The sequence below is a fragment of the Astatotilapia calliptera genome, chromosome 11, assembly GCF_964374335.1.
Source record: "Astatotilapia calliptera chromosome 11, fAstCal68.1, whole genome shotgun sequence".
Lineage (NCBI taxonomy): Eukaryota > Metazoa > Chordata > Actinopteri > Cichliformes > Cichlidae > Astatotilapia > Astatotilapia calliptera.
This window is the reverse complement of record NC_137432.1, coordinates 8,286,611-8,300,545: the sequence shown is the minus strand read 5'-3', so window position 1 is coordinate 8,300,545 and position 13,935 is coordinate 8,286,611. Positions and strand designations below refer to the sequence as shown.

At 39.9% G+C, this 13,935-nt stretch overlaps 1 protein-coding gene across 1 annotated transcript; it reads left to right on the top strand.

Moving 5' to 3' along the window:
- The first annotated feature begins 880 nt into the window (after positions 1-880).
- Positions 881-12,667, top strand: LOC113032691 (lysosomal-associated transmembrane protein 4B). The gene is made up of 7 exons (XM_026185725.2): positions 881-1,156; positions 1,998-2,109; positions 4,006-4,079; positions 4,207-4,329; positions 4,429-4,527; positions 7,717-7,812; positions 11,469-12,667. Exons 1-7 carry the CDS (start codon positions 1,034-1,036, stop codon positions 11,547-11,549), a joined length of 708 nt encoding a protein of 235 aa, XP_026041510.2. The 5' UTR covers positions 881-1,033; the 3' UTR covers positions 11,550-12,667.
- Positions 12,668-13,935: the final 1,268 nt, after the last annotated feature.

Genomic DNA, 13,935 nt, shown 5'->3' with positions numbered 1-13,935 from the left:
CCATCACCAGTAGGCGGTAGGTGAAGTGTCTTGCCCAAGGACACAATGACCGAGACTGTCCGAGCCGGGGCTCGAACCGGCAACCTTCCGATTACAAGACGAACTGCCAACTCTTGAGCCACGATCGCCCTTGCATAAGGCAGTGGTGCTTTTTAAAGACGCGACCAGTAACTTCCAGATTAAAGTACTTATTTTAATCCCCGGCTGTATAACTTTCTGGAAATGACGGGTTACATCATCGGATTTGATCCGATCTAATCTGTCACACGCTCCAGTGTTTATCATCCTCAGGACGAGTAAATGCATCCTTCTGCAGCGGATCGGCAAAGCTGATCAGACTATAACCGGAAGCATCGGGATCCTTTTCTTTTCAAAATAGTAGCATGCTCAAGTTGTCATTCGGGTAGTGTGCAGAAAAGAGGAGGAAAAAGTTTTATACGACTGATTTCACAAGCACACATTAGCCTGCCATTTGATGACTTTGACAAATTGAATTTGGTCCGCTTGATTTGATTACTCATCAAACTAATCTTATTTTACTAATCTGGAACTATTTGCTCCGTATGTCATCGCTATCATTACAAAATGTACATCAAATCACATCCATGTTAAAATATGTGACACACATATTGGGCGGGACAGAGTTTGTCTTCCTTTAAAATAATGTAAATGTCTCACACTGGCTTAACGCAGTGAAGAACAATGAATTGAAATTACTGAATCCGTAGATTAAGGAAAATAAATGGTGATGTATTTGCTAAATACATCAGTATTTGCAATATTGCTGTAATAAAGCAATAAATATTCACCTTAAAGAGCACAGTGAGACCGCTGGTGTTTAATTTTGAAAAAACGGAAGTCGTGATTTTAACTGTGACGCGGGCTTGTCGCGTTCTGGTCCGCTAAGCTGCTCACCGTGATAAGTACCGGACGGGTCAGGGGCAGTCAGAGCCTGTTCGTCAACTCTTGCTCGGTGAAGACGTCGATAGGACAGCGGGGACTCTTCCTTCACATACACCGACACCATTTGTAAATGCCTGCAGACACACAAAAGATGATGATGACGGCCTCTCCGTGGGACCGCTGGTACTCCACGCGCTGCTGCCTGTGTTGCCATGTCCGCACGGGAACCATCATCCTGGGGGTCTGGTACATGGTGAGCATCGCCTAACTCTGTCACTCACTGCATGCGTGTAGACTTCAAGAAACAGCAGAGCCAGAGACAACATGATATGAGCACAGGATTTAAGAGTATATAATCTGTCATTTAAAATCATTTCACGTCAGACTTGATCTGTACTTGCCTTTTTGATATTTATATAGCTGGAATCAAAATATAAAGATGACATTGTTTTAAATTACTTTATCCAAACTTTTATTTGTAAATACAGGATTATTGATAATACTTAATTTAAGAAATTACTTATAGTATAGACACTTTAATCAAGTATTTTAAAATTGATTAATGAAACAATTCTGTCTTTTCTGTGTTGTGGCACTAAGCTCTTGTGGAGCATGTCTGTGAATTAATGCTGGTGTAGTTGAGTATATCAGACTGACTAAACCAAACACCACATGTGGAAAAAGCTTCTCTCTGCTCCCTATGAATAAATAAGCAGTGGGCCTCTTCAGGTAGGGTTTTGTGTCAGGCTGCCAATTGACTGTGGAGAATTTTCCATTACACTCACCTGATCAATGGGGATGTATGAGTCACCTGAATAATGAGAGGTGCTGGCCAGAGCAAAACAAAGACTTCTACTGTAGGTACTTCATTTAACATAGCTGCACTGTCTCCACGCCAAGACTTAAGAATTTAAGGATGGTTACTGGCTGCAGTCTGTGATGATAAAAAGTTAAGTAATGTAAAGAGCACTAACAGACACTGCTCTGCAGATTATTAATTATGTGTGGAATGTCAGGTGAAGAGGTTTACATTTCTGGTGCGCCATCTGTGCATACTGTTGCCTTCATCTGTCCATATGTTCTCTGTCCCTAAGCTCATCAATGCTGTGGTGTTACTCATCCTGCTCACTGCCCTCAACGATCCTGAGCAGTACCACTTGACCAGTGCAGAGTTGGCTAATGACCTGGATGTCATGGATGATGCCAGTAAGTAGTGTTTTGCAGTAAATGTATCATAAGTTGTCTCTAAGAGTTATGAAGTAGATTATTGTTAGGAGTTTTTACATCCATGTATCTTTTTGTATACGAGGGTTAAATCTTGATGGAGATTTGCTAGAAAACCCAGTGGGCTCTGTGGTGTTTTTCTTAAACTCTTGCGTGTAGGTAGATCCGTCATGTAACTAATGGAATAATTTACTGTGTTATTATAAGGACCTCAGACATTGTCTAAAGTGACAGTCTTCATTTCTGTATAAGTAAAAACACCCAAAGCCACAGCCTCCCAAAAACCCAATGTCCATCTGTGCAGAGCATTTGAAAAGCCTTCTTAACACACCAGGTGCGTGCTGGAACAGTCTGACCAGGGGTGACTCACAGCACATGGTGCTGGTAGTCTCTGATTGGGAACGACTATTGTCCCAGTTCCAGAGGATGAGCGTTGTCCTGTGACCCATTAGTACATGCTGGACCAGCCGGTGCCACTGCAGTTTTACAATCACATGCATAGAATGTTCAGATTTCTGAGGTTTATAAGTATCAGTTCACTCAGTAACATGCACTGACGCTTGCTTTTGTGCAATAACAGTAAACATCTTTTGTTTTAATCTTTTCTTAGTAAAATAATTCTCCCCTGAGAAAAACAACATCATTATCCTTAGGGCTTTGACTCTAGATGAGAAGAAAGCTACTGGTTCCATTTGTTTTTTTTCAGCGTGTAACTGGAGTTGAAGGGGAATTACCGTAGCTCATTAGCTTATTATAAACACACTGAAGCTAACAACTAGCTTGTCACATTTTAATGTTTTTTAGGCCAAATTAAACACGAGGTATATGATATAAATATTGAGCTTTTGTGATAGATTTTAAGCTCAAATTTTCTGGTTAGCTATAATCTACCAAACAGAATCAATGTTTGGGTATATTTATAAATGTTGGGGGAAGAAAGACAAGCTAGTCTTTCTGCTAGCTAACCTTCGTTTAGCCGCATTTTTATGTTTTGTGGTGGCACTTAAAGACAAGATATAACATGCTAATGGATGAGCTTTATACTTGTTGCTATATCGATTTGGGGCACAGTTTCCTGGCTTCCAGTCATTATACAACAAAATATTATTATATTCTGAAATTATGTGTAAAATGTATAATAGCTTAAGCATTCACCACCAAATAGCAAGAAGGGAAGGTTAGCAACAAGCCTGTGAATATAATGGAGAATTCAGCTGTTGCCAGATATTTTACTCATTAGCTGGTAAAATAAAACAAAAAGGGGTGAACATCACCAGGCGGCAAAATTGTTTCTGCTGCCCCAGATGGCATAAAATCAAAAAGCTTTTTATGCTGGTATTTTGCCATTTACCTGAATTAGATTCTGGGAATAAAGTGTCACACTTCTGAATTGTCTTTTTTCTTTTTTTTAAACCACAAATCTGATCCATCCTGTGACTCAGAGCTGTGAAACACTGATTGTCAGGTCATTATTAAAAGAATATGGAAAATAATGGGTCAGGCAGGAAAAAAAAGTGGCGTTTCATTGAAGTGACTATTATTTCCCCGTAGTGCCACTTTTATTTTAAGGTTGCTCGGCCTTGCGCTTATGTAACAGAATGATTAGTTCTGTTCTGTTGAGTTGATTTCAGGTCAGGCTGACACGATGTGTATCCCAGAGCAGAGGTTAAATCCTTTTCTAGTTGACAGATGCATCATGCCATTGTTTTCTTCTGCTCTCCATTTGTGGTCCCTTGATGACACCATGTTCTAAACATTTTCATAAATGTAATTCAGGATTGATTGCGCCACAGCCAATGTGACTACAGCCTGAATTAAATAGAAAGCAAAGATCTGTACAGCTTTTTTGAATTTCTACCTTTTCTCCTGTTGCTTCAGACATGTGCATCGCCTCAGCGATCTCTCTGCTGATGATACTTATCTGTGGGATGGCAACATATGGTGCCTACAAGGTAAAAAAAACATTTATTTTACTCTTTTAATTGTATTTCACGTGTTGCTGTTTCCCTGTTGATTCTCTGCTCTTTGACAAATAAGCCATTCTGTCCCAAATATCTAACGTTAAGGTCTTTATTTCAGTTACGTCCCGCCTGGATCATCCCTTTTTTCTGCTACCAAATATTTGACTTTGCCCTTAACACCTTGGTGGCTGTTAGCATCGTAGTTTACCCAAACACCATTCAGGATTACCTGCAGCAACTGGTGAGAAACATCTGATATATGTATATATTTATTTTACTCATCATTTATAATTTGACATGAAATGAAAACATCACTGCTGTCTTTCTGATTCCTCCTCAGCCTGAGAACTTTCCCTACAAAGAGGAAGTTGCTGCTCTCAGTAACGTGTGCTTGGTCGTCATCGTGCTGCTCTTCATCGGCTGTATTCTCGGCTTTAAGGTAAAGTTTTCTGCGCCCAGTTTACATATTTGTCTCATATGCTTAGCAGCACCTAGAAATGTTTCCTGGTCTGCTGACAATATTATGCAACCTTGTTACACAGGCTGTTGCCTTTTTACGTAACCCTCTGTTCACATGTGGCTCTGTGATGTGACTGAAGTGAGGTGGAAATTGATTAGCTTTCACTGGTTCTAGGTAAAGTAGAGCCCAGGAATGAATCTTGAAAGCGTGCTGTGGATAAAACCTCGCTCCAAAAAAGCCGAGAAGCTGTGTAAAAACTCAGAATGCAATGATTTGCAAACCTTCAAAACAACATGTCAAATGTTGACACTTTAGACATTTTGTATTGTTTTGACTGTGCTCGTTTTTAGTGTCTGGACACCTTTTTGTTTTACACCACTCTGTAAGTGCTTCCCACTCCTTGTTGTGGGATTTGAGATGCTCAACAGTTTGAAGCCTCCTTTGTTGTATTTTGTGTCAAATGTTTTCAGTGAGTAATGTGTCTGGACTCTCAGTAGGCCAATATGGCCCCTAACTCTGGACTCTTATTGTTCCAAACTTTGTTTGTCATCCAGTATTAATGATGCCCTCACATAATATGTGCACCAATGGACCTCCATTCGATTGCATATGCTAGCTTTTGAACTTTATTATAATAAGCTAGCTGTTCTCTTCATTCTGACGGAGGATTTAGACATTTTGAAAGCTCCAAAAAGAATTTTAGCTTCTGGTTCATCAGACCACAGTCTCAGTCCAGCCTGACTGAGATCGGGCCCAAAAATGGGATCCCGTTAGGACTCAGGCACTGATGGCAAAAAACTGTAATCAGGCAGATTTTCCAGATTCTCTTTTAAGTATATTATTTTGAATTTGCTCATGCAGTCCTGCCCCTGTCTCAAATGTTTAGAAAAATGTTGCTGGTTCATTTTATACATGATCCCAACAGTTGTTGGAAATGGGACTGTATTTTTCACAGCAGACATATTTGATTTATCACAGCAGGAAAAGCGGAGAGCACAATACCAGAACCCCAAAGCAGCTACACTGAATTCAGACACCATTTCTTTTATTATTTATATGTCAAAGTGAGAAGGAAGAAGTGTAGTACTATACTTGTAATATAAGGTTTACTCTCAGCTTTCCTTCTGAAAGATTTAAAGTCAGAGTCGGGTGTAGGAGTGTACATATGTGTAGTCTCAAAATTATATTACAGTGTTTCTAGGAAATTTGTGATGATGGTATTTATGACAACACAGAAGAAAGGCTGAACAATGTGGTGACTGCAGTGAAAAAAACACAAGGAGGCATGTTTAATGTTTCTTTTCCAATGAGCTTTGGTTATTTATGCAATGTAAAGTATGAATTATTCCCACGAGGTGCCAGCAGCTACAGTGGTGACACAGCATAACTCATATATACAGTGCTGTGAAAAAATATTTGTCCCCTTACTGATTTCTTAGTTTTTTGCATATTTGTCACATTCAAGCAAATTTGAATGTTAGATGAAGATAACCTGAGTAAACACAAAATGCAGTTTTTCATTCATGATTTCATTTTTTTTATTAATTTTTTTCAGCCACACTATTAAAGTGGCTCTTTGAGGGTCAGTGTGTTCTGATACTCAATTACTGAACACTGTTTAGTAAAATTAAGCAAACATTTATGGTTCCAAGGCAACCAATTACTTCCTTGCATCATCTAAGTTGGCCTGTGCCATGCACACTAAGTGTGTTTGCAGTAGCAAACTCCTTATTTATCCAAGTGTGTCCCTGGGAGCTCTAGAATAAACCTCTTAATGGTCACTTGGGCAGTGTGGCAGTTGGAAATGTGCACAAAACAAGCAGGCACTTGGCCACTTGCAAAGTGTGGGCGCACCCGTTAAATCCTGTGGAGTTGAGCTGTTAATGAACTTCGGACGGAATCAGGTCAGGCCATTGTCCAAAGCTGACATTTCTCACTTTAAGCACATAGGAGGGGCAAGCTAGCTCACCTTAGGTGAGCGTGCTGCCTGGGTAGAGCTTGCACGAGGTGTCACACAAGATGCTCATATGCTCACTGTGAGTTCACTGCACATTCACCAGCCTTATTCTTACATGGGTGCAGTTGGACATCGCACAGGCTTTGTACTTGAGAGCAGGTTAAAGATAATTTAATTTGTGGTCCAGATGCAGTTGACGTTTGTGCTCTGACATAAACCTGTGTAAGGTAAAGGGCGCTTTAGCGTCAGTGCAATATTTAGCCTCTTAAAAAAAGTTGCAAAGTACTTTAAAAAGCCATGAAGACATAAGAAAAATCCTAAAAAATAACTTGTTTGTATTATGTATCTAAAGCCAGTAATTCTGTCAGATAGTTGCTGTGATTCTGCTTAAAACCAAAACATTTGTAGTCTTTAACAACAAAAGGTTAACCCTGAGATAAACTGAGATAAAATAAACTGTAACGGTTAATAGAAGCTCATATGTTTCATACTATAGTCGATCAGGGCCTTTTTAGATTGCAAACCCCATGTAATTACCCCAAATCCATCTTTTTAATCAGCACCACTGTCTGAATAATTTCTGATTCAAATAACTGGATTTGCACAATCAGCATCATTATCACACTGTCAGCATGGTTTTGCAGTGGACCATGAAGTAAATTAAGCGATTGCTGCACCTTCCTGTGGAGGTTGTTTGAATAACAGAGCTGTCAGAGTATTAGGGCTGATACTTAATTGGTTCTTATGGTAAGAATGTTTGAGAGCTCAGCCTGGCTTTGGTTCCTGCTAGCGGATGGATGTAGCAGATGGTGTTGTGTTTGGCCGAGGCATTTCAGTAGCAAGCCGCCTGCTGAGAGCCAGATGATTTCTGGATGACAGAGAACAACAGGAACTTGCTACTATAAAGAGACGTCTAATCGTCAGACAGATTCTGCAAACACAATCTGAATCTAAAGAAGAGCGAGAGTTTATTTAGAATAACAACAATTTTACTCCAGCCTTACATTCTGGTGACAGTGATGCCATCTGTGTCAGTAGGTGTGCAGAAAACTTACTTTTACACCGCAGCTTCTCTGGGGGCAAGATGACCCAGTTATATCTGGAACACCTTGGAAAATTCATTTGCATAGTAACGAGGAGAAGCTGCTTGACTTAAAGCTTGACTTAATGTGTCTAACATGTGTTTATGTTTTCTTTCTTCCCATTCTCAGGCATACCTGATAGCATGTGTGTGGAACTGCTACAGATATGTGAGCGGACGGGGCAGTTCTGAAATCCTGCTGTACGTCACGACCAATGACACCACCGTAAGTACTGAGAACAACGCTGACTTCTTTGTTTAAATGATAAGACTGGTGATGTCATGATATCATGTCCGTTCAGGACTTTTCCATGCATATTGGTAGCATTTAGCATCAAGCCCACTTTTTCCAGTTGTACTTGTAACAGTTTGCGACAAATACAGTGGTCTGTTTGGCATTTGTTTGGAACTATTTTCAACAGGAAATTAATATATATTTGGCACTCCAAACATTTTCACAGCAACAGCAGCACACTTTCTGTGGGACTGAGCCAGAGTAAATGATTGTGTGTGCTAATTAAGGTCATAAAACACAACGTTATGTGTTTTTCTCAATGGGTTTTAGCCAACACTGAACTTCTACAGCACAGAAGAATGAAATAAATCAGACTAGCAGAAGAAAAAAGTATTTTTTTAGCAGCACTTTATTTTGCTGTCAGACCACCTGTGCAAATGTTTCCAGTGAGCTGCTACAAACGCCTGTGTGCAGAGCTCGCCAGACATGTGAGGGTTCTCGCTTCAACACTAATAATACACTCATTCCTCACGTGCAGTGTACAGCTGTCCAAATACTTGTAATTTACAAGTCAGCAGTTATTAATGTATGACAAATAAGAATAAACTTATACAAATATAAGTATAATATATTATACTCAAAGTCCTTTAAACCCTCTTTCATGTCTAAATCATCATTTAGGGAACTAACATTAAACAGTTTCTGATCTTTGCTGTTTTTCTGCATTTTCCAAGAAGTAGAAAAGCAGCTTCTGTGCAATCCAGACTGCAGGTCACGTTTGGATCGTCTGCGTAGGTTTCCTCTGCTCAGGCCAGTCTGGCAGCCATAAAGTCACTATGTTGATGGGAGAAAGAACATTTAAAGCTGTGCTGTAGTAGCGCGTAGTTTTACAGAAGCTACAGTAGCATGGATGAATGGACAGACTTGGAAAGAGAGACGAGGATCCATGCTGGTGAAGTCATTAGATGGGTACAGTAAGCTCTTTTTAGGGCCTCATGTTGGTGTCTTATTGACCGGACCTGGCTCTCAGTTCACTGTTACCCCACTGCCCACACAGCTAACTGCTTGACTCTGACAGAGGGGAGAAGACTAATGGAGCTATAGAAACACTAATGACTGTTTTGACTATTGCAAAACGTGGTTTTCGGTCTGAACACATAAGGAGCTGCCAGTAACTGGCCCCATCAGGACTGATATTTGACCTTGCAATATATTGGGTTTCACAAGTATTTTGACAAAACCTGTGCTCCCAGTCTGCAACTTAGGACCCCTCAGGGCGTAACACTGCACACAATTTAAAACAGCACCTGATGGTCTACGCGCTGTAGTTCCACTCGCTCCTGATGTGTAAAACACGTGGGCTGTAAAGAGAGACCCAGGAGGCAACTTTCCAGCTGACTGACATCATCAGTGAGGAGTGCCAGAATATCAGCAGCCATTTATTTCCTAACATCAGCCTCACGTCTGCAGGGATGCTTTTTCAATTAGAGCTAGCCATATTTAATGGAAGCTCCCCCACATACCACAGCCGGGTTTGTGGCTTTTGGTTAGCAGCTTGCATGGTGTTACATCAATTATATGATGGTTAGGTCTAGATGGTCCACTAATGCATTGCATGTGAACTGTATTCTTGGGCATAAAGAAAAGTAATTGACACCTACACACAGGTGCTTTATTGGAACAATAAATAAATGCATCATAGAAGAAAGCATGCTTAATTTCTCTTCATGGAGTTGGTGTGGGTGTTGACTCTTGCTTGGCCCCACTCCCCACAGATCACGGTGTCGTTCAGGCATGGCACACATGCAGTTCTTGATGGTGGTTACTGGGATTACAGTAACAGACTGGGGATTTATTAGCTAGAATGGAATAGCAACTGTTAGATTTGATCCACTGTGTATCCATAGATGCTTTCCAATACACACACAATGCAGCAGAAGATTTATTATACCCCAATATTGCCATAGTGATTCCTGTGCTGCTTGCTTCCGGTTGTAATCTTGACTCCTGTGTTTCCCTCTCTGTCAGTTTGCTTCCTATTTTATTATTTTGGGCTTAGCGTCCTTATATTCCTTTCTCTTTATTTTAGTACCCTCCCTTTCTGCAGCTCACAATTGTCTCAGTTGAATCCACCTGTACCTTCTTTCTCCTTTCCCTTAAATTATATATGGTGTGTTTTGTTTCCATTGAATTACTTTGTTTTCGCCGACTCTTGTGCTGGCTCTCCTGCACTCGGTCAATTCTTTTTTATTTATAATCTAATGCACCAGATGTGACCAGATACAATGCACTGTTCTTTTTCTGGACAACAGATGATGTCACATGTGTCACAGCAGGGCACAGACAGATGATTGAAGTTGTGTAGTAACCTTAAAGTTCATGATATGCATACCACATGCTACAGTATGCACTTTAAAAGGATTTCAGTATGTGCTGAAACTCTTTAAAATGATCTAATATATGCAAGTACAGGCCTAAAGGAAGTTATTGATTACTTAATATCCCACATATTTATTTCAACATCATTAAAGTTTATTGTCACAAAGGCAAGACTGTACCCTCATTGACTCATTGTTAAATACTTAATACCACATGCAGGTCAAACACATAGCGTTGTTGAGGAAGCCCACATTTCTGTTGTGAGAATGAGTGCTGGAATGCTGAAAGAAATCTTTCAGATCCAGGAAAACATTATACAGCCTTAAAATTCATCAGGTTTTTTTTTTAAGTTCCTTCATGGTGGGACCTCAATTCTGGCTTTTTCATATCACATAACGGGACTCAGCATTGAGTGGAGACATCAGTCCAGCTAAGACTGTGCCTTATGTGATGCATATAGACAACCATTAGCCAAATTTATTTTGGAACTCCCCACTTATCCTACTTTTACTTTTGGTGTAGGGGATGAATAATAAAAGATGAACAAGTAGATCTGTCCTCTCTAGTTATCTGTATACAGCTCTAAACTAAATCTGGCTGCTGACAGATGCTTTTGATTTTCACGTGGCACAATTTTAGGACACTTGCTTCATGTACTACATTTCCTTCCTGATATAATAGTAATAGTATTTCAGTAGTAGATTTAAAAAAAATTTTTTTTTACATAAAATAACAGGGAAAAGTCCTGCAAATAAATTCAAAAATGAGCATGGGAAGCTTGATGGCTACTACATGTTAGCACTGCTGTTGTAAGCATGGTAGTATATAGGTCAAAGCCGCACTGTGCTGAAGTACAGCCTGCTGCTTGCATGCCTTTTTTTCTTATGTATGACATTTATTTTAATATTTTGTCTAAGAAGGCTTCCAATCAACCGCTCCAACTGCTTATGTAATGTGCAGTGCAAATAAGACTGGTCATCTTGCCATACTTGCATTTTACATGTTATATAATCATATTTAACTGCAGCCCTGCAGTTTAGCCTATTTTATTGGGGAATCAGACTGATTTCTGTGCAAGCTGTTCTCTCTGGGCTTACAAATATTTCACTTAATCCAAAATAAATTTTTTATATTTCATTTTTTTCTGTTTCAAGTTACATCAAAAGTGATGTAATAATATGCAACTTTACCAAAAACATGTTCATATTGATCAGACTGATTTTCATGGTGTTTATTCTGAGTCATGTCCTCATTTCTTTGTCTTCCAGGTGCTGTTACCTCCTTATGATGACAGTGTCAGTGTCCCTCCCAAGCAGGCTCCTCCACCTTACACCACTGTTACAGCATGAAAACATTCCCGGGATCCTGCCGACTGCTGTTGATAAAAGCACAGCAGAATTGATGCACCACACTGCCTCTCCACTGTACAGTATATTTCTGGATATATTGTAGCTACACACACATTACCGTTCTCTTAATGCATTCACACGCATATGTACAAAAACACCTTGGACAGATATACAGACGCACACCACCGTGACCTCTCATCCCTTCCTGTTATTTACTTATTCTTATGTATTTCTCTCCTGTAGCTCTCTGTGTATCTCTGTGTCTTAGTATTCATCCAGAAACGATGTGCACTTTTATGCATTTGAAGCGAAACAAGACAAAAGCACTAGAAAGTTCGATAGATGATATATATTTTTATTAATTCTATTTATGCTCTCTGTGTCTGTAATCGTATTCTGTGGGTCCTACCTTTTCACAAACATATTTAACTTGTGCAGAAATGCAAAAAACCCAACGTATGGCTCACATTAACGAGTGAGGAGCCGTTGCGTGTTTCCTGTTTGTCTCGTCTGAGCTCGTGATCAGGGTTGGATTGCCTTCATTCATAGCTTTCTCTCTCATGGGGTGCACTTCATGGAGCCACGTGTGAAGTGTCACCTTGACGGGAAGTTTCCCAAAGAAATGCACCTGCCTGTGTTCTGACATGATCAAGGAGCAACCTAGTGTATATCAAACATATCAGCGTATTCTACCACAGACATAATCACGGTCTCGTGTTCTAGAAATCAGGAGTGTTGATTTGCGTTGACTGATATTCATAACTTTCTAATGTAATTGTGTCTTTCTACTGATTGATGACAAATGTCTTGGATTGCTGTTTATCTAGAAGCACTGATCTGGAATCAGCTTGCTCTTTGAAGTCACTATAAGTTGGTTGCTGGACAGAGGACTCAGAGCCCAATAAATATGGACTGTGGTTGTGTTTTTTCAGTTAAGCCTAATGGGAGCTTTCTTGTCTGTGTAAACATTACACAAGTCTGTTCCACCAGATGGAGTTACTGGCAAACCACTCGTCCCTGGACACAAAATGTCCTGCAAGGACTCAAATGTCAAACCTTCTGTATGGAAAACAAAGATGTGACATATATTTATCTATTAAAATCCAATTTCACTGATAGATGTTGTGTGTTTTATTTTGTCAAACATGTATATGAACTTGAGCAGACATGTTTCAAGGGTCAAATGGAGCTCAGTGTGTGTGTGTGTGTGTGTGTTTGCAGGAATTATTTAAATTAATCTGGTTAGGGTTTTTTTTCTGCTATTAAGAGTTAAGCTCTAGCTTAAATGGAAGATGTGATGTCGAAAAATATATTTGGTCACTGAAGTGAGCAGTGACTGTATAGTCTAAGGAGCTTGGAAAGAAAAGCGTCTGGAGTTCTTTAAGTTTCCTTGAAGACGTTTCACCTCTCATCTGAGAAGCTTCTTCAGTTCTAAGAGCAACTAGTGGAGAGTCCCAGATTATAAGCCCTATGGGAGTGTCCCCAAGAGGGTCATGTGATTTATTGAGGTCAAATGGACCTCAATATATCACATGATAGGGTGGGGATAGGTTTCACAATGGGTTCACCTGAAACCTTGGCTGGTTGTGACCCACACCCGTTTTCCCACCTTGGCTAGTGTGATTAGGTAGAGGATCAATAGGGGGTCCATGACCCTCTTAAGAGGGACACACCCATAGGACTTAAAACCTGGGACTCTCCACCATTTGATCTTAGAACTGAAGAAGCTTCTTGGATGAGAGGTGAAACGTCTTCAAGGAAACTTAAAGAAGTCCAGACGCTTTTCTTTCCAAGCCCGTTAGACTACGATGAGCTGGATGACTGAGAACCTTCACAGACATGTCTGTGTATAAATGTGTCTACTGTGTGGGAGGCAGGGACCCCCAGAGTGGAATTGTGATGACTTTTACTTACCAGGTCTTTCCATAAACTGCTGCTGTGGCTTTGTACAATTCTTCTGAGCATAATTTGTAAAAGTACAATCCGCCTCTTTCAGAGCAGTGATGACCCATTAGACTACACTAGACTTTAAATCTATCAGGCCTCTGACAGTCTGACTCCATTACATTATTATCTATCATTTGATGAGCTACTCATGTTCCTTAGTTTGAAAACAGGAGCCAGGCTGACCAAGTACACGTCTCTAAAACTTTAATGTAAGAACAACATGAAACATTTACGTTGTCTCTACTTTCCTCCAAATAATAAATGTTTAAAGTGTTTTCAATATGTAAAATTGGGAGTTTAGTTCCACTTATCTGGAATAAATATGAGTAAGATGATCTGAATGGGAATAAAACACTCATAGTTATTGTTTTACCAGCAGACTGATCAGAACAAGAGGCGTCTCCAAAGTCAGAGTCAGAGTGGGAGTATACAGAGAAAT